Below are 21,678 nucleotides of genomic sequence, written 5' to 3'. Positions count from 1 at the left end.
GCAGATGCTTTCCTTTGAGAGAAGATAAATTATAGATATCATTCTTCTCCTTTATTGGAAAGAACACTTTCCACTGCCTCAGTTCTGTGGAAAACTGGTAATAACCTTCCAGCGTGAAAGGTCTGCGTTTGTCTACAGGCTGAGGAACGGGCTTCCTCAGAACGCACTTGTAACAGGGTCACGGGTTTGTTTCTAAGAATTAAATGTTGGCTTATTATTCAGGTCAAAGATTTCTTCTATTTAAAAGCCAAGATGGTAGGTTCATTTTTTTCCCTTCCTGACTAAGCTGACTGAAGTAGAGACTGAATAACATCTTCATCATGGAAGGGAAATATTAAACACTTCTCCTTCTGTTTTCTGAGACAATGTTAATTCCCTGTCACCAGGCTAAGATTTCTGATGGAATTGACTTAGTTCTCCACTGGTCAGATGCTGCTGAGAGGCCCCTACCTTTGCCTAGTTAAAACACATCTTCCATTCTGCTGGGTTTGGTGTTTTCTTAAGAGTATCTCTGTATTGAGCATGTATTTGTGGAATTGTGAAATCAGTGAATAAGACTCATTTTTGTTTGTTTGCAAATGTGCCTCTTACTTAAGCAATGTTTCTTCCCACCAAAGAGAAACACGGTCCAGTCTCTCTTGGAAGGCAAGGTCCGAGTCTCAATCATCTTGCACCATAAGATATTTCTAAGTTACTGTGCCTGTCGTATGTGTCCATTTCACACAGGAGCTGCGTGTCAGACCAGCCGGAAATGCCCACCTCTACAGCATCCCTAACGGGCTAGAGGACCAGTAGGCCTTGGTCAAAGAGGCTTTCTCTGTACTGTGTCCTTCATAACACGCTGTTTACAGAATGACCTTATGCCTCCTATAATGCCCTGTTTCACAGATTTAAAAAAAAAAAAAAAAATAGAGGCACCGAGGCCCTGCCTTCTTCCTGGATCACACAGCTGTATTAAGGCTGGAACTAACATCAGAACCAGGTCTCCAGACCTCTGGTCCAATGTGGGTGTTTTCTTCCAAACCCAGAGCAGCTGCTTTATACCATCTAAATTTAAATTTTCAGAACTTCTCCTATTAGAATCCACAAACGTAGAATGAAAACGGCACATTTACTCTTTCTAGAAACGTGCATCTCGGTTAGCAGATACGTGATAACTGAATAAACATGTAGAATTAGCTTCTTCATCCATCTCCTTTCCTGGATTTATAATAAAATGCAATTCAATTCAGTTCAATTCTACCTAATTAGTAGATAATTCAGCATAGCGGAGGTCATCAGTCAGTCTTGTCCCCGAGGAGTCTTCCCGGTGTCCGTGTACCTGATTACTACGAGACGAAACCACACTATTTTCTTTTTAACCTCCGTGTCACTCTTACATTAGGGTTGTTTTGCATATGTCCCCAATTTTTGTCCCTGACCGAAAACAGTATTATCCTTTATTTTAGATGAAACACTGGTTGCCTGTATGTTTAAAAAAAAAAAAAAATCTAAAAGCTTCACAGGGCACACAGTGGAGTGAGAATCAGCTGTTTCGTTTTATAAAGCAGCGTCCTTTGGCTGGCTCCCCCATGCCCCTCTCCGCACTCTCTTTCCTCAGGAATATCTGGAAACTTTGCCCACGGGGCCTTTACGCCCGTTTCCCCAGTCTCCCTCCTGGGCACCATGGGTCGCACAGGTGACACATACCGCTCATTTCCGGCTGCCAGCATCCACGCCTCCTGGCTCAGGACGTTGGGCCGGCTGAGAACCGATTGCGTAGATGTCTCTTCTGGCTTGCAGTGATCCGAGAGGTAAACCTGTGCCACCTGCTTTGTCCTTCCAGGATACCGTTTCCGTTCATCGACCAAGCTTTTACGCTGACAGGTTTCTGAAGTTTATGAATTCCAGAGTTTTCAAGAAAATTCAAGGTAAGATTCTTAGGAATCTTTTTTTTTTTTTTTTTTAACTTTTAGCTTACTGACTTTACTCTGGGCAATCTTTGCAAGATTGTTATTAGAAGGGTTTGGACTCTTCATCTCCATAAGCTGTGGTGACTTAGTAATTATGATGAAGTGTTTGATTAGGTATTTACTGATGCCATAATCATTAGAGTCCTAGTTTGTGGTAGAAAAAATAGAAACTGCCTACATGTCAAACCTTATCTTATATTGGGTATATATATTATGGTGCAATTAAATTGAATAATATTTAAAATAAAAATCATAATAAAGGTCCATTTATGGGCCACCTGGGTGGCTCATTCGGTTGAGTGTCCAACTGTTGATTTTGGCTCAGGTCATGATCTTAGGATCAAGGTTGGGCCCCATGACCGGCTCTGCGCCCAGCGAAGACTCTGCTTGGTATTCTCTCCCTCTCCCTTTCCCTCCCCCTCTGCTCCTCCTCCCACTCACATGCACATACCCGCATGCTCTCTCTCAAATAACTGAAATCTTTTTCTTAAAGATTTTATCTATTCATTTGTTAGAGAAAGCAGCAGGCGGAGGGAGAAGCAGGCTCCGTGCTGAACAAGGAGCCCGATGTGGGACTCGATCCCAGGACCCCGGGGTCATGTCCTGAGCTGAAGGAAGCCGCGTAACTGACTGTGCAACCCAGGCATCCCATTTAGTTCTTACAGATACAGATACGTATAGATACACACACACACACAGAGAGAGAGAGAGAGTTATTGGTTTGCATACATAAATGGACAACAAATTCTTTTTTTTTACATTTTTTTTTATTGGAGAGATTGAGAGAACGAGTGGGGGAGGGGCAGAAGGAGAAGCAGACACCCCCACGGAGCAGAGAGTTCGACATGAGACTGTATCCCAGGACGCCGGGATCATGACCTGAACCAAAGGCAGACACTCTTAGTGACTGAGCCACCCAAGCACCCTGCACAACAAATTCTAATGGGATATATAAAAGCGTGATATATCACATTAACAAGTAAAAGAAAGAAACCATATGATCACCTCAATAGATGCAGGAAAAGCATTGGACAAAGTACAACATTCATTCCTGTTTAAAAAAAAAAAAAAAAAAAACACCTCCACAAACTAGGCTTAGAAGGAACATACCTCAACACAATAAAGGACATACATGAAAAATCCACAATTAACACTATACCCAATGGTGAAAGACTAAGAGATTTTCTTCTAGGATCAGGAACAAGACAAGGATGTCCACTCTGCAGCTGTGGAAGTTGTGACCACAGCAATCAAACAAGAAAAAGAAATAAGGCCATCCAGATTGGCAAAGAAGTCAGATTTTCACTATTTGCAGATGACATTACACTACATATGTAGAAAACCCCAAAGACTCCACCAAAAAACTACCAGAACTGATTGATGAATTCATTAAAGTCACAGGATACAAAATTAATATACAGCAATCCATTGCATTTCAACACAATAATAATGAGGTACCAGAAAGAGAAATTAAGAAAACCATCCCATTTATACTTGCACCAAATATAATAAAATACCTCAGCATAAACTTAACCAAGGAGGTGAAATAGTTGTACTCTGAAAACTATAAAACACTGAAAGAAATTGAGGATGACACAAATAAATGTTAAGATATTCCATGGGCATGCATTGGAAGACCCAGTGTTTTTAAAACATTCATACTACCCAAAACAATCTACAGATTTAACGGCATCCCTTTCAAAATACCAAGAATATTTTTCACGGAACTAGAACAGGTCATCCTAAAACTTGTATGGAACCACCAAAGACCCCAACATCCAAAGTGATCTTGAAAAACAAGAACAAAGTTGAAAGTATCACAATCGAAGATTTCAAGATATACTACAAAGCTGTAGTCATCAGAACAGGACAGAAATAGACACATAAATCAATAGTATAGGACTGAGACTGGAAGGAAGCCCAAACCCACGTGGTCAGTTAATCTATGACAAAGAAGGGAACAATACACAGTGGGGGAAAGACCGTCTCTTCAACAAATGGTGCTGGGAAGACTGGACGGCAACACACTAAAGAATGAAACTGGATCAATTTCTTAACACTATACACAAAAATAAACTCAAAATGGATTAAAAACTTAAATGTGAGACCTGAAATCCTAAAACTTCTCAAAGAAAACATAGGAAGTAATCTCTTGGCTCTCACCCTAAGCAGAATATTAATGGATGTTTCTGCTCAGGCAACAGAAACCAAAGCAAAAATAAACTTGTGGGACTACACCAAAATAAAAAGCTTTAGCACAGTGAAGGAAACCTACTAAATGGAAGGAGATACTTGCAAATGATACATCTGATAAGGAATTAGTACCTAAAATATATGAAGAACTTATACAACTCAACACACACAAAAAAATGTCATCAAAAAATGGGCAGAGGACTTGAATAGACTTTTTTTTTCCAAAGAAGGCATACAGACGGCCAGCAGACACATGAAAAGATGCTCAGTATCACTAATCATCAGGAAAATGCAGATCAAACCACAGTGAGATATCAACTCACTCCAGTCAGAATGGCTAGTATCAAAAAGACAAGAAATAGCAAGTGTTGGCGAGGATGTGGATAAAAGGCAGCCCTCATGCATGGTTGGTGGGAATGCAAAATGGTGTAGCCACTGTGGAAAACAGTTCCTCAAAAAACTGAATGTAGAAATACTGATTAGTAATTCCACTACTGGGTGTTTACCCAAAGAAAATGAAAACCCTAATTCAGAAAGCTACATGCACCTCTGTGTTGACTGCAGCTTTATTTCCAATAGCCAAGACATAGAAGGAGCCCAGTGTCCATCTACAGATGAATGGATAAAAAAGATGCCGTGTCTATATACGGTGGAATATTACTCAGCCGTTAAAAATGGCATCTTGCCATCTGCAACAACATGACTGGACATACAGGGCATTATGCTAATTAAATAAGACTAAGATCAATAATACCATATGATCTCACTTCTGTGTGGCATTTAAAGAAAGCAAATGGACAAGCTGCTGCTTGCCAGAGGGGATGTGGGTAGGGGATGGGCAAGATGGATAATGGGGATTAAGAGGTACACACTTCGAGTTACAAAATAATCATGGAGATGAAAAGTACAGCATAGGGAATCTAGTCAATATTATGTATGCTGGCTAACTGAACATAATAAAAAAATAAAAAGTAATCCTAGTAATAATACTATGTAGTGATAGATGGTGATCACACTTCTCATGGTGAGCACAGAGCAATGTATAGAATTGTCTATAATCAATATGTTGTACACCTGAACATAATACAACATTGTATGTCACTTACACTCCAATAATAATTTTTTTAATTTTAAAAGCTAAAAAAAAAATACAACTTTAAGATGCTTTATCAACTGTAATTCTATTAAAGCCCTTAATGCTTATAGGTATACGTTCTTTGTAGATGGAAACTTCCCCTTCTCACGTCTACCCCCAAGAAAATAGTACCTACTCTTCAAGTTTCTTCTTTCAAATTACTTTTTTAAGTCTTATTAGTCTTTCATTCCACCGCAAAATTGAGTCATACTCGCATTGTAATAATGTCTGCAAGTTGTATAATTTTTTCTAGAAATATTAGTCATCATAATGTTGAGACATCACTAAAATTCCCTACCCAGATAATGTGTGTCAAGCAGTAAAACTTAGCTTCTTGAAAGGAATATAATAGTATGTTAATTTGTTAAAAAAAACAACTGCTGTAAGATTTTTAGGACAATAATGCATTCAGTCAGCCAGTTTTGAGCACCTGTAATGTACCTACCATTATACTACACAATAATATAGGAAGATTTTTTTAAATTAATTAGTTCCTCCCTCAGTAATTTTTGGGTCAGGGATTAGAACATGTAACAGATTTATAATCTAATGAAGCAATTGCCCTCCCCTCAAAAAACAAAACAGAACAAAACAAAAAAAACTCACTCTGGTTTTATCTTTTCTCCCCCTCACATCAGCCAGGAAATAGAATCCTCTAGAGAGAGGAAAGAAACACCAGTTTAGACAACTTCAGGCAGAAGAAAGGCACCTGGGGTTTCATGCTTTCTAGCTGTGTGACCTTGAGCAGGTCGCAACTTTCCCAGTCTCAGTTGTCAGACCTATAAAAGGGCCCACCTCCCTCGGACAACCACACGGGGATTTGAGATTTGGTGTGTCGATGTCGCCCTCCAAACCCTAAAGCCTTCTCCAGGAGTTATTGTGATGATGATCATATTGTTATGGTTCTTAAACTGCTCATAGGACACATAAACCTTCCCTTCTCTTAAAGTGGAGAGATTGCCCACTATTCTTTCCCCATCGGTGTGTCCCAAAGTCCTGTCCAGTTACGTTCTTAGAGGCTGTCTATGGGCAGGCCCCAGATAAGCGCCATAATTTAAGTCCTGGAGAGCTCCCAAGGCCAGACACAATTCTCTAATGGATCAGCTGTCAGGTCCCCGGTCTGTGCAACCCTCCAAAGGCAGAGGAGAGGCTTTGCCTGTTCAGGGAAAGCATAAACCAGCCTCAACTTTCCTCACTCCCTCCCCTCCAATGGAATTCTCTAACGGTGTTAAGCCAAGAATTATTGCAGTGAAGACGGCATGGAAATGGGGATGGTCCGTCTGCAGCCTCAGCCGCTCCCACGGATGTATCAGAGGTGAAGGGACACCCTTCCGCGCGCAGGATGGTTGGTGATGTCCATGTGCCTCGGTTCAGGTTCCCAACACACTCCTGAAGCTGGAGAATGCTGTTTGCACAAAGGTCGGGAGTGAACGATAACATCTGACGCAGCCATGACCTCGAAAAGACCCAGAGAGCAGGAAACTTCAGTGGAAAGTCACTTAAAAGCAAAAAGCAACCAGAAGTAACTGGGCTAAATTAGGCTTCATGAGTATAAGATTAAACATTGGCATGTTTGGAAATTCCCAGTCCCCAAGTTAATAAAACCAGGGTCATGAGAATTCTCCTCCGTTTACCATCTACGTTTACCAACCCACCCAACCGCCTCCCAGCGCTAGAAAAACATTGCTTGGAGGCAGAAGAAGTATCCTTTAACGACATAACGTTTTAAGTCTCACCTCTGGCAAGACTTGACCTCAGAATCTGGAGACAATTTCCAGTTCGCATGTATTCTAGGAGCTTTTCATGGAAGTCGAGTCCTTGTGGACAAGTAAAATTGCCAAAACCCAAACAGTTTCGTCTCCCTCTCATGTCTGTAAAAGTCTCTTGCCCTCGGCTCAAATCATGAGTCATATGTGAGTGAGGAAAATCTTAATTTAATAAAAAAAAAAATTAATGTGGTTTTACCATAAATATCGTTGTCTCTCCTTTTTCCTCCCTGGCTAGCCTTGAAGGCCTCGCCTTCTAAAAAACGTTGCAACTCCATCGCCGCCCTGAAGGCCACCTCGCAAGAGATCGTGTCCTCGGTTAGCCAGGAGTGGAAGGACGGGAAACGAGACTTGCTGACCGAGGGGCAGAGTTTCCGCAGCCTTGACGAAGAAGGTAAAGACGTGTCACTTAACGAAAAAAAAAAAAAGGAAAAAGAGTCCTTCTGATCTTGTTTCTATAGGTGATAAAGATTCATGATAGAGCAATTAGAATATACCTGCCCAAAGAAGCAAGGTGGGGGCATGCCTCGCTGGCTCCGTCTTTGGAGCTGGGTCTTGATCTCAGGGTCGTGAGTTCAAATCCCACATTGGAACTTATTTTAAAAAAGAAAGAAAGAAAGAAAGAAAGAAACCAAGTCTATTAACTCATTTTCAAAAGGATATTTACGGTATGACATAGTTACTACAAATTTTTCAAACACCTGAATAATATAATATGTGGTTGACAGTAAAGAGGAAGAAGTTGGAAGATATACTGAGGTATTTAGAATTAAAAGATCCATAATCCACTCTTGGGAGGTCACACATCTGAACATGTTTGTGTTTTTACTATTGGACCTTGTGCTGTGTGCACATACAGTGTGTGTGTGTGTCTCTGTGTGTGCATGTTTCAAACACACATATGCATTGTATACATATGTATACACACATCCTTACAAATACGTGTGTACACAATGTAACAATGAATTATCCATTCATTTAGGTCTTTAATGAATTTAATAAAGGTTTTGTGACTTTCCTCTTGCTTGTCTCATACGCCTCCCTTTTATTAGCTTTATTCTCAAATGCATATAGAGGTAGTCATAGACATGTATTTTCGGTCTTTTCAAATAGCATCTTCCTAAGATTTGGGTTTTCTGGCTCTTTCTTGCTACTGTGTAGCCCTCCCTTCTCTTTCCTTCCGTCCTCACCTGCCAGCTCGGTCTCCCAGAATAATGATGAATGCAACTGGTGATTGTGGGCAGCCTTGCCTTGTCCTGATTTTAAAGGGAATGTCTCTCCGGTTTCACTGTTGAGAAAGAACTTGGCTGTATTTGATACCCCTAATCGGGTCAAGGAAGGACCTTTTTATTCCTGGTTTGCTGAAAGTTTTTTTATCAGGAGTGAGTGTTGAATTTTATCACAGACTTTTTCTTGTTTGTTGACTTGATCATGAGGGTTTTTTTCTCTTCTAATTCTAGAAGAGGAAGTGACATTTTAGACTTCTTTTTTTTTTTTTTTTTTAAATCAGTGTATTCTTTGGGGAATCCCAACATTTCCTGAAAATTTCTTCTCCTTCGATTACATTTGATCTCTTCTCAGGCTTTCCTTTCCCCCCGAGTGGTCAGGATAGGGTTTTCTTCTACAGCACCTCTCCACCGCTGTCATGTGGGGTTTCCTTCTTTCTCATCTTCCTAGAAAACAGCTCAGACCCACATTTAGTGCTCTCGGCAAAGGAGTTCATGAATCGCCTTTGCTCCTCTCTCCGGCTGCCATTTCTGGCTCGGAGATGCCCTTTCCCTGAGACTCCCCCTGCGCCCGCCTCTCCCCTACCACATGGCCCAGGCTTCTTAGAACACACGTAAAACTGCAAGGTGTCTGCGGTCTGGGAGATAGGATTAACTGATTTTTAAACTGTGCTAGTTAAACGTTCAACTAGTACACACCAGATGGCATCTGAAGTTAGAGCGGTGAGTCCAGGTGTTAATGTGCGGATTAACAGGGATATAATACATACGCTGCCTACCACCCAGAAAGTCTGGAGACCTGGGAAGTAGGGCACAGATTGTGGGTTTTGTTTTTGTTTTTGTTTTTTGCAGGAGACTTACTGCACCCATTGCTTCATTTTTAAAGAGACTTCACCCAAAAAGCCACTGAAGGTTGAAGAAAAACCTACTGAGCATATTCTTTGAAAATTTTAACATACTATTACGAAAATGAGTTGATCTGAATAATGCCGTCTGTGTACAAAGTTTGCTACCATGTTCAGCCTTTTTATAACGCCCCGTACTTGGGGGCTCCCCTTTAACAGCGCACCAAGTCATCGCCAGATTCCTCTCGAGTTTTTAATCCTCTGGTCTGTGCCACTGTCCGTTTTCCAGTTGTCTTCATTTTCTCTGGCCATGTAGCAAATTACCCAGAACATCTGCAGCTTAGTAGGACCTCTGTTTATTAGCCCACCGTGTGTAAATCAGAATTCTGGCCAGGCTCGCCTTGGTTCTCTGGACACAGCTTATCAGGGTCTCAGAAAAGGTGTCAACTGGGCTTCTCTTAGGTGCTGGAGAAAATCCTCCTCCACGGTCATCACCTGGTTGGCGGAATTCACTTCCTCATAGTTGTAGGGCGGAGGTCCCTATGCCTTCCTGTCTGATAGCTGTGGGCCCACTCCAGCCCCCCCACCTCCGAGACCTTCCACATTCCTTGCCAGGCAGCCCCCTCTATCTTCAGACCAGGACTTTCTTACAAGTCGCTCCTTCTCTCACTTCGGATCTCTGACCTGCAGACAGAGATTTAAAAGGCTCAGGTGATTAGGCCAGGCCCACCTAGAGAGTATTCTCTTTGACTAACTTGAAATTAACATATGAGTAACCTTAATTACATCTGCAGAATTCCTTTTGCCCTGTACCATCCAGTAATGGCAAGAGTCCTAGTATATTGCCCAGTTCCACCCACACTCAAAGGGAGTGTGGGATCAGCCTAGAATTCTGTCTACCATGCTAGTTTTTTTTTAAAAGTTGAAGGATACAAGAGCTTGAGGAAACAGCTCTCTGCTTCAGAGAGCTGGTCCTTAAAGATTGGGGCTCAGCTCCCCGGTGTCTGGACCAAGGCCCTGGACAGATCGTGTCTCTCTGAACTGTACCACTCACGTAGTCTCTGGCTCATGAAGTCAAGACCACAGTCTGCGTGAGCCTCTCTGCTCCATCTCCATCTGCCCTAAGTTGAGTAGCAATTCATTGGTGGGAGGTCATTTTCCAGAATGCACTCTTCACTACTCTTGAGCATGTCCGTATTTTCCTCTGTATTTAGTAAGAAGGTGGGACCAAGTATATTAAAGATCGCTAGCCAGCTGGCGTGTTACATGGAAGCCTTTCTCATTTTTGCATGTAGAGCACTTTGGTTACTTGTGTTGCTGTACCGTTACCATCTGCTAATTCATCGTGGAAATTCCTTATGTTGAGCTGAACTGGAGGCAGAGCCGCACCATGTCCCAAAGTGTGTCCAGTCTCCCGGTCCAGAGCAGCCCTTCTGACCTACGCCCTCTCCCTCCATCTACAGCTCTTCAAACCCCAAATCCAAAACCTCACACTCATGCAGTAGCGCCTATTAGGACCATTTTCCCATTCATACACTTCCTAAAAATGCGTAATTTTGAGCCTGTAAAAGAGGACCAGGAGCACCTCAAAATTATGTTTTATTTATTATCCTCTTGGTTTAGTCTAGGGGAAGGATGAAACAGAATCCAGTCCAGCATGGTGACTTTAGTTCACAAAAGTCTATCGTATATTTGAAAGTTGCTAAAAGAATAGATCCTAAAAGTTCTTACTGCAGGAAAAAAGATGTTGTAACTACACATGGTCACGGAGGGTCACTAGATTGTGATCATCTCACAATAAATATGTGTATCGAATGGTCACGTTGCACACCTAGAATCGATACAGTGTTCTATGTCAACTGTGTCTTCATAAAATTTTTAAAAATAAAATATCTCCCTAGGTTTAAAAAAAAAAAAAATCAGTGTGAGCCCCGCTGCAAAAGCTGAAGGACAGGACTCAGGAGTAACTCTTAGGTCCGTAGCGTTCTGTCACTGGGGACGTGCATGTGTATTTTTTAAGCAGCTCTTCTCTTGGTGACTGGATCTGTCAAGATACTGTCTCTGACAGGCTGGGCAGTAAGGGATACGAATTTGTCCAAAGTTTAGGTGAGGATCATTAAAAATGATCTCCCAATATGAAAAAGGACTCCACACAGACGCAGGGAGAGTGGGCGTGGGTCACTGCTCAGCCTTGAGCATTTTCCTTTCCCGCATAAGTACTTTTATAGGCATCTACTGTTTGTTTGGTTTTTAAGATTTCATTTATTTATTGGGCAGAGAGAGAGCACAAGCAGGGGGAGCAGCATTCAGAGAGAGAGAGAGAGAGAAGCAGTACCCCCCTCAGAGCAGGGAGCCCGATGCGGGGTTCCATCCTGGACCCTGGGATCATGACCTGAGCCGAAGGCAGTCGCTTAACTGACCGAGCCACCCAGGTGTCCCAGGCACCTACCTTTTAAAAAGGAAATCGGGAGTTTTCTCATTTTTAGAAAGGCAACCTTGGCTCTTGAAATATGAGGCCGAGAGGAACCAAGGATGATATTCAAGATGTATATGGACACAAAGGGGATTAAGACATAGCTGGCTTGGTTCACTTGGTTAAGCATCTGCCTTTTGCTTAGGTCATGACCACAGGGTCCTGGGATCGAGCCCCACATGGGGCGTCTTGCTCAAGAGGGAGCCTGCTTCTCCCTCTCCCTCTGCCCCCGCCCCCGCCGTGAGAGAGCTTGTGTGCTCTCTCTCTCTCTCACTCTCGCTTCCTCTCAAATAAATAAATAAAATCTTTTAAAAGAGAGAGAGAGAGAGAGCTGGCTGTTCGTCTGGGCAGCCTTTGTTTCTTGGCTCTTAGAAAGTTTGAGTACTTGGATCTAAATTGAGAATGACAGACGCGCGCATATCCTAGGGAGGGAAAGCAGGTTCCCTGTGTGTTTCTCCATTTGCCAATCATGCTGTTAATCTCTGTCGAATTACCCCCTTAAGCTCCTTCCAGCTTTTTATGTCATCTTTTGAAACAGTAAATCGCTTTATTAGGTTTTTAAAAGCACATTCATAATGTCATTTCCATAAAGCCATTTTGTAAATTAATGCCATTTCCTTTCTGGATAACCTGTTGGCAAGAAGCTATTTTATATGTCTTCGGCAGCACAGAAGAGCGAAGTGAATTCGTAATTTAATTTGCAACCTGATACGTAAAATGAACACTTTGGAGTTGATTTAAATTATTACAGGTATTAAGGCAACATTTATTACGCAGATTCACGAGTGGGTGTTGTGTTTCTGTTTTCCAGCCCTGGGATCCCGACACAGGCCGGACCTTGTGCCTAGCACCCCGTCACTGTTTGAAGCTGCTTCCTTGGCAACCACTATTTCGTCGTCTTCCTTATATGTTGATGAACATTGTCCACACGACAGGACTGCGCTCTATTCAAACAGGTGAGCCTTAGCGCGATCAGATTACTGTTCCGGTTATTACCACATCAGCATCACAGCTAGACCCGTAGCTCTGAATTGAGAACATGCTGTCCCTGGCGCCCAGGACATGACTGTCACCTGCCCCGTAAGTAAGAGAAAGAGAGAACATGCTTGATTTGTTGTGTGGCAAGAAGCACATCTTGGGGGGAAACCTTGCTTATTTTTCTCCACTATTAGTCATTATGTCCTATTGAAACTATATACTTGGTTCTAGGGAAGAAGACCGATCTTTCATAATTTTTCTTGTAATAATTTCTTATGAATGGATTTTTGAAGCAAGTACTCCTGGATAGTATTGCTGATAGCTGCAAAGATATTCACATATTCTTAATATATATATATATATATATATATATGAATATTCACATATTCTTAATATATATATATATATATGAATATTCACATATTCTTAAAAAAAAGATATTTGCATATTCTCTTTTTGTTTGAGTGACATTAGTAATGGTGATAGGCAGAAGGATGGCCGCCTCCAAAGTTGTGCCTGTCCTAAACCCTAGAACCTGTGATATGTCACCTTATATAGTAAAAGGGACTTTTGTGAATGTGATTAAATTAAAGATCCTGAGATGGGAAAAGTCTTGAATTATTCAGGTTGTCCCAGTGAAATCACAGGGTCTTTGTGAAAATAGTTATATATCGTTTTATTAACCCTGCAGTGGCAGACAACTTCATGCTTATGTTTCTTCATAGATCACTGAGTCCTGCAAAATTCAAAACTCACTGGGAAGCTATGAGCGTTTACAGTGAATGTGTCCTTCCTAAAAATCCTTAGGTGCGCACCAGTCTGTCCTCAAGCAGTCAAGTCTGATTATGAACAGGGTCTTTGTCAGAGGAAGACAGGAAGATTAGAGTCAGAGCAAGAGAAGCGACTCCAGAAGGGAGGGCAGAGAGAGACATTGGAAGGTGGAGCGCAGCTGGCTTTGAAGGTGGGGACAGGGCCGGGAGCCTGGGAAGGTAGGTAGCCTCTAGAAGCCAGAAAAGGCAAGGAAACAGAGGAAGACAGCTCTTCCAATACCTTGAATTTTAGGATTTGTGACCACCGAGGCCTCAAGAGAAGTTGTGTCATTTTAAACTGCTAAGTGTGTGGTCATTTCTTAGAGCAGCGATGGACGGCTAACCCAGTCCCTCTCAAACCTGTAACAGTGGAAAGGTTGAGTGTTGGGTGGCCTGTTGCGATTTCTTAAATAGAGAGTGAATTCGTTATTAGATACGTTTGCTTTTTGAACCAAAACATTGTCAGACATTGATTCTAATAATAGAAGATGATATCGTTACCAAGAGATCACAGTGTTGTGTGTGGGCTTAGCTGTTGGATTTCCTCTCTTTCCGTATATGCAATTTTGTAACGAGCTCCAGCCCCCAGGCAGGGACTACTATGCATGTTCTTGATGATTATCCGTTAAATGGGAACTAGCTCTCGTTAAAAATCTAGCTCCTGAGAATCAAGGTCCTGTTTGTGCAGGTAAACTGCTTCTTACACCGTACATCCTCCATCCCATGCCTCCTTCCAGAAAGAGGACTCGGGACAGTAGACTCACTAGTAACACAGGTGTGTTTGTAGATCCCAGCGTGGTCCCTGGGCAAGTTCAGGTTTGGTCATTGGAGCTTCTGCAGAAATTGCTTCCCACTGCCATTCCCTTCCCTTGCCACTAGCTACAGATTGCGGGGTGGGTAGCGGTTGAGGCAGCCCGCCTCGGTCCGGAGAAGTGAAAAGAAAGACAAGGTGAGTCATCTGTCTTAGCGGGGCTTCCGTCTAGATAGCTCTGCTGGAAGGGCCAACAAATAAGGCTCCATTATAAATTATTCTACTCCTGGGAACTGTAGAAGAAATTTGGTTTGCTTCCTCGGCTTCAAAGAATTGAAAGCGATCTCTACCTTACACTACCGTGGACCTTGATTGTTCCGATTTGTTACGTCAGTTGGTCAAGCAACAGCTTTCCTATCTCTGTGGCAGAGCTGAGCACTGTGGTTTTGCTCTCAAATATAAATAGCGGCTTGAAAAATGGCTGGAAAGTCATAGGAAGCTCCTTGCAAGGTCAAAAACAATTCTGTGTGAAGCCATGGTGATTTCTGATGGTTTGCTACTATTCTCATTATCAGGGGCATGTAATTGGGTATGCTTGCTATTAAATTATTTACTGGAATTTTCAGGACAAGAATAAAAGTGTTTTTTGCTTGGTTTTTGGTTTTGGTTTGGGGTTTTTTTTTGTGCAAGTGGTTGTGGGTCAGTATTCAGACTCTTGGCAAAAAAGTATTTAATTCTTGGGGATTCATAAGGTTCTCCTTCCTGACTAGTGTGGGAATGATCTCTGCGCACTCCTGGGCTGTGGTTTAATTCTTGGTACTTTTCTTTATGATGATACTGGTATGTATATGGATGAGAAAAACATTAGTGTTGTCGGTTGTATTTTTTCTTTTCTTTTTTCCAAGTGACTTGAGATAAATCTTCTTTGGCATTGTATCTCCAAGTTGCAACTTGAAGATTTTATTTATTTTGCACGCACGCATGCATGTACATGCAAGAGAGAGAGAGTGCGCACACACGCACATGCGTGGGAGAGAGGGGCAGAGGGAAACAGACTCCCCGCTGAGCAGGGAGCCCAATGTGGGACTTGATCCCGGGACCCGGAGATCTTGACCTGAGCTGGAAGCAGATGCTTAACCAGCTGAGCCACCCAGGCGCCTGTCGAGTTGTAATCTGATTTCTCCTGTTTAGCTGCCAGTCTGGGTTCAACTGCAAGAATGAGAAACCACGCCGTCTTAGGCAGAGAGGGCCTTGATAGAAGGAATCGGGTGCTTACAAAGTCTGTGAAACGGCTCTGAGGTGGACATCAGGAAATCACTCCCGGGTAACACCACCGAACTAGCCCACCAACAGCCCTATAGCCTTGGCCGAAATCAAGCAGGGGCTCTGACAATGGAACCCAAGCCACTGAAAAGCATTTTGGTGTCCCCAGAATGTTTTTCAAATAAGCCATCATTGAAACAGGCAGGCTGTCTCACTAAAATACCCAGGCCCTTTTGAAAAGTCACTAGCTTGGGCCGCACTTGGCTCTGTGGCCTCTCAGCACTCACCAGCTGGAGCGGAGACGCAGGGACCCTCCAGGTCACCACCTTCTGCTTTGTTCATAGGTGACAGTAACATTGCCCGCCTGCTCCCCTGAGCATTTCTGATTTTAGCCTGGAGAAGAAGAGAGGCCAACGGCGTGCCTCCCATCTTAACCACTGCCTTAGGGCGATGCTAAGGAAAAGGTGCGAAAAAGGCACAGGGGCGCCGGAGAGAAGTTACTAGCGTGTGAACTCCTGGGAATCCGTATCCTTACCCACCCCTGCCACGCGCGACCCTAATTACTCAACAGGGAAGCCTTACCGACAAACCGAAAAGAAATTGTCATGCTTTCTAGCACTTTTTTTCCTTTAGAGCCCTCCTACACCTATGTGGGGTCTCTTGAAACAACAAACAAACATGATTTTAAGTCTCTTCTGGCCTACTAAATTTTGAAACCTAATCCAAACAGCCTGGAAAGAAAATGAGTTGAATATTGATGTTATAATTCACATGTTGGGGTTTTGTCTCTCTGCGTCATTTTTCTGTGAAGGCAGGGTGGCCTGTTTTTCCCATTTCGACACTAAGCCCTATGTCACTGCCCTTCAGTAAGCCGTGAATACTTCCTCTAGCGGTCGTCATTCTGTCAGTCTTTCTAAAATCCCTGACTCTGACAGGTGTCGAACAGTGCCGGGATGTCTCTGCATCTAAATTATATATTTTGGGGCAAGGGGGCTCGGGGCTGTCTCTTTGAATTATTCCCCTTTTTACGGGATTATTCTTTGTCACTGCAAAAACTCTGATAGAAATCTGTTCTTTTTTTTTTTTTAAGTGTGCTCTAAAGATGGAGTAGGATGCAAAGAAAAATTAGTATTTTTAAGGTATACATTGACCCTGGTGATCATGAGTATGTGTCTTCACGTTCCCCTGTACAGTTCAGTATCAGAACATGTAGCTCACAGCAGTCAGAGGCAGAGTGTGGTGGGTACGTCCTTTCTGGTCAAAGGGTGGGTTGTAAAGTCTGATTTTTTGATCCTTGAATTCTCCTTTTCTAGCAGGAGCTCTGTTTTTTCAGAGGAGGTATAAACTGAGCACTAAGAAACGCAGAGGCAAAAACACACTTTACCTCAAAACTGAGAACGGTCTAATGGGGATGTTTACTACCACTATGAATATGAATCCTTTTCATGATTCCCTGCACTGCTGGGAGCAAAGCTGTTGCTTGGATCACGTCAAAGTATCGAAAACCCGCCTGTGTCCCAACACACAGAAAGCCTCCGCCTGGAGCCTGCCTTGACCTTCATGGCCACTCTGGCCGGCCTCATGTTTTACTAGTGACTGTTTCCAATAGTGGGCTCCCCCAGGAGCCATGTGGGGTATTAGAAGAAGGGCAGTTGTGTCAGAAGAAATGCCTGCCCCTGGTCATTTGCACGTAGAGGGACAGCTGGGAAGGCCCCCCAAGTGATGAGTCTAGCTCATGGATCGTAGAGGCGGAGCCCCGGGATCTGGCTACAGTTCATGCACTTTTCTTCCTGCTCTTAGAGTCTCTTAAACCCAGGAGAGGGATGGAAGCAAGGTGGAGGGACCTGTTGTCTTACAGACCTGTCTAAGAGACAAGGAGAGAGAAACACAGAGATGTGTGCATCCTGTGACATGCTGCCCCAGGGTCCCACCGTGTGCCAGTAGGAGGTGACTGGAACGCGGGTCTCTGGGGCCTCCGCCTCACGTCTGTCTCCCGTATCACCCTTCCGCTAACAGCCTCCTGTCCTTTCGCTCTTGTCCTTGCCGTGTGTGCTGTGCATGGACGGTTCATGTGCCCGGTTTTCCTAACATGAACTCTGCCCCCATAACTGAGTGACCTTTTTGCTGCCTAATAGCTAGGGTATTTCTGTTAGACAAAGCGCTAGGCTTCTATGAATGCCCGCTCGTGACATTTGTTCTAGAAGTCATTGGCTAAGTTTGCTTATTAAGAACATCATGGCTGGGCACCTGGGTGGCTCAGTTGGTTAAGCCTCTGCCTTCAGCTCAGGTGCTGTTCTCAGGGTCCTGGGATGGAGTCCTGCATGAGGCTCCTTGCTGAGCAGGAGCCTGCTTCTCCCTTAACCTCTGCTTAACACTCCCCTTGCTTGTGCTCTGTCTCTTTCTGTGTGTCAAATAAATAAATAAAATCTTTTTAAAATAAAAAATAAATTTTAAAAAAGCACATCATGGCAGGGCGCCTGGGTGGCTTGGTCAGTTGAGCATCCAACTCTTGTGTTTCCGCTCAGGTCGTGATCTCAGGGTGGAGGGATCAAGCCCCACGTCGGACTCTGTGCTCTGCATGGAATCTGCTTGAGAGTGTCTCTCCCGTTCACCCTCTGTGCCTCCCCCCTCTCAAATAAATAAGTAAATATATCTTTTTTTAAAAAGAACATCATGATATGCCTGGGTGGCTCAGTCGGTTAAGCCTCTGCCTTTGGCTCAGGTCGTGATCCCAGCGTCCTGGGATCGAGTTCCGCCTTGGGCTCCCTGCTCAGCGGGGAGCCTGCTTCCTCCTCTGCCTCTGCTGCTCCCCCCGCTTGTGTTCCCTCTCTCTCTGACAAGTAAATAAAATCTTAAAAAAAAAATCATAACCTTGGGAACTTCTCCGTCATAGCAGTAATCGTACTTCAAATCATCAGTACTAATCTGATAATGATACTAACTATAATAATAGCTCATTCTTGGACCTTACTCAGGTCCATGTTCAGCTCTTTCCATGTGTCAAAGTGACTTAAAGCTCCCAGCAGCCCTGGAAGGTCATCACATTTCCTATCTCCAGTTCACAGACCAGACATGCGCACAACATGGGGTCACTTGAAGGTCAGGTGGCTGCCCCGTGGAGCTGTGGTTTCCGCACCCAGCATGGGTACAGAGCGTGAGGCACCGGCCCCCCTCACCCATGTTGCCCCACCTCAGACCACTTGCCCTTGAAATGATGCTTCCCGTGGTAATTCAGTCACCCCGACACGAGGTCCACTCTTCCTCGTCTGTTTTCCCTTTTCTTTTTCCATGTGATTTTAAGTGTGGATTTTTGCTCAAGAGGTTGGAGCCTAAGTGTTCAAACCCTAGAAATAGGACATACTAACTTAAATCCACAAGTGACCTGAAAAAAACTCTTCCCTCAAGTTTTTATTTCCAGCCCTTCCAGTACACTCCACGTGGTTACATGGTCACAGAGGAGAGACTTCTGTTAGATACGTGTCTGCTTGATTTAGAAAATCCCATATCTTGGGGCACCTGGGTGGCTCAGTCGGTTAAGCTTCTACCTTTGGCTCAGGTCATGATCCAAAGATTCTGGGATCGAGCCCTGCATCAGGCTCCCTGCTCGGCAGGAAGCCTGCTTCTCCCTCTCCCTCTGCCCCTGCTCGTGTTCCCTCTCTGGCTGTGTCTCTCTGTAAATAAAATCTTAAAAAAAAAAAAAAAGAAAGAAAAAATCCCGTATCTTCTGTTGACGAGGTAAGGTGCAGAAAGGACATTTGTTACTTACAAGATGAGGGGAGAAGAAGGTGGGCTGCCGGATCTTTCTAGTAATTCTGGTCCTCGAACCCTGACCTGAAGGGAGGGACAGCATGTAGCCAATAGCATCGCCTTTGCACATGGCGGCTGCCTGCTGGTCCCGGATATCCTCCCGAGCCCTCCTGTGGGTGCTGGGTATGGAATCTGCCCTCTGCACACCCCTTGTGGTTTTATGGCTCTTAGTCTAGTGACTCCTCCCTTGCAGACAGACTGTCACCGCCTCCAGCCAGGCCTTTCTCTTGCACACCCATCATTACGGATCACCAGTTAGGGCATCAGCGCCCCCAGAACGCCGTTAGCTCTGTAACGTTGGGCAAGTTACTTTACCTTCATGTGCCTCAGTGTCCCCACTTGGGAAGTGCGGATTGTTACACGGCTGCCCCAGACTGTTGTTACAAAGACTGGTTGAATTAGTAACTGGAAAGCACTTCCATTGCCTCACCGGAGCCCATTCCGCACCATCAAAGTATTTGTTAAAGTTAAATAATCCAGTGATTCCATACTCAACCCCTTCCCGGAAGTTCCACCATCAGGGACAGGATGTAACCGTTTTGGTCAAAGGGCCACCCTGGAGTACTTTATGGAGTCAGTGTGCAGTCAGGGAAGTGGGAAACACTTGGGATTTCAGACAGAATTTAGTAAATAGAGAATTGGTTACCAAGAGCAGCTGGACGCGTGAAAAGGCAACATTCTGGAAACCCAGGTAAATAACTACAGGCAGTGGCTCGGAGTAGGTGCCCTGTCCCCAGACAGAACCCGGACTCATGCAGGAGCCCCCTCCCCCTCGCCAGGGACTGGTGACCACCTGAAGGGTAGGGATGTCAGAAGAGGACATCACCGACCTTGCCGGGATAGTGGCTGGGCACCAGCTGTCCCCAGATACGCTCCGCTCGGAAGGGAGAGAGGAAAAATGAGAGAGAAGTGGACCAAAAGCTTCTCTCTTCCCACACCCTCATCTCCTGCCAGAGGAGCCCGAGGACTGTAGTGCACCAACTCTTGACCCCAGCATCACAAGGCAGAGTGGAAACGAGTTGGGAGTGACAGCCCCAGGACGCGGGGAAAGAAGGAGTCTGTCTGACCGTGGAGCCCCTCGCCCTGGCCCCGCACTGGAGAGGATGCCGGTCCTAAATACTAGAAGTGTCTCTGCTGATCGCTGGCACGTGGGACAGAGAAAAAGGGTCTTCAGCTCAAGAATACCACAACGAGGTTCGTCAGCCTGGGGCATCAGGTGACACCCCCTCTGACCGCAGCAGGTACATTTTGCAGGCAGAGTATCTGTCGCCCATGCCCTAGCAAAACATTTATTTTTTCTTGCCAATAATACCCCCCCCCGACACACACACACACCTCGTCAACTGAATACGGCAATCTGGAGCACACAGTCATGAGGGACAGTGGGTGTGGTGTCACTTTCTTCCTCCTTACAACGAAGAAAAGGATGTAGTCCACTTTTCCTCCTTGTCAGGAAACTAGGTCACCCAGCGAATGAGGGCACGTGTTTTAGGGAAAAAGAATAACTCTCCTCAGGATCCTGAAGCAAAACCCTGCCTTGTTACCCAGCCTCCCATGGGAAGATCTCATTTGGGGAATTAAGACCGTTTGAGGCCTGCCGGGATGACAGGCGAATCGAAGATCCCTTCCAGTTGTGACTGAGGCGCCTGCAGAGAAAATTGGAGATTGATGGAAGCTTCCTAATATGTCTGTTGGTGGAGCTTCCCCTCCCCAACCCCAGCAAAAGAGAAAAAAAAAAAAAAGGATTTACGTCACATAGTCTGCACCTGGGTTTTACTAGGTGCCTTTTTTTTCTCTTTCAACAAATTGTAGAATTGCTTCTGAAGTGATTAGCATTTCAAATGATCCTTCTTGTATTTTGGCATGGGCAGGAAATTGAAGCGAATTTTTCAAATAACTGACATTTTATGAGGAATAATTTAGGATTCGACATTAATTCAGAGAACGCTCATGTTTCTTTCCTCCATCTTTTATTCATTTCTTCATACATTCAGCAAATACTCCTTGAGCCCCAAATACACCTGACACGGTGCTTGGGGCAGACGTGATTCCTCTCCTTCTGGAGAGCAGCGTCTAAAGGGGGAGTGTGCCCGGCACCTGGGTGGCTCAGTCCGTTGACATCTGACTCTTGGTTTCAGCACAGGTCATGAGCTCAGGGTCGTGGGATCGAGCCCTGTGTCCAACTCCACGCTCAGCATGGAGCCTTGCTCTCTCTCTCTACGCCCCCCCAACCAATAATCAAATAAATAAAACCTGAAAGGGAGAATGTGCTGTTACAAATTGTGCGCTGTTACACATTGTTATTTAGTTTAGGGGTTTTTTTGGTTTTTTGGGTTTTTGGTTTTTTTACTGAGGTATAATTCACATGCAACATTATTTTAGTTTCAAGTGTACAACCTAATGATTTGATAATTATGCCTGTTGCAACCCGGTCATGGCAGTAAGTCTAGGTACCATCTGTCACTGTACAAAGTTACCAA

The 21,678-nt window shown here is 44.2% G+C and overlaps 1 protein-coding gene across 6 annotated transcripts in view; it reads left to right on the top strand.

The window, feature by feature from the left end:
* Positions 1–21,678, top strand: part of PIP5K1B (phosphatidylinositol-4-phosphate 5-kinase type 1 beta) — a 290,962-nt gene that overhangs the window by 210,765 nt on the left and 58,519 nt on the right. For all 6 annotated transcript variants that reach the window (XM_032306741.1, XM_032306742.1, XM_032306743.1 and 3 more), the window contains 3 exons: positions 1,826–1,910; positions 7,285–7,440; positions 12,402–12,546. In XM_032306741.1, coding sequence (XP_032162632.1) covers positions 1,826–1,910; positions 7,285–7,440; positions 12,402–12,546 — 386 coding nt within the window. The remainder of the gene's footprint in view (positions 1–1,825; positions 1,911–7,284; positions 7,441–12,401; positions 12,547–21,678) is intronic.

Source organism: Mustela erminea, chromosome 12 (genome assembly GCF_009829155.1).
Source record: "Mustela erminea isolate mMusErm1 chromosome 12, mMusErm1.Pri, whole genome shotgun sequence".
Lineage (NCBI taxonomy): Eukaryota > Metazoa > Chordata > Mammalia > Carnivora > Mustelidae > Mustela > Mustela erminea.
This window is presented reverse-complemented; position numbering and strand designations above follow the sequence as displayed.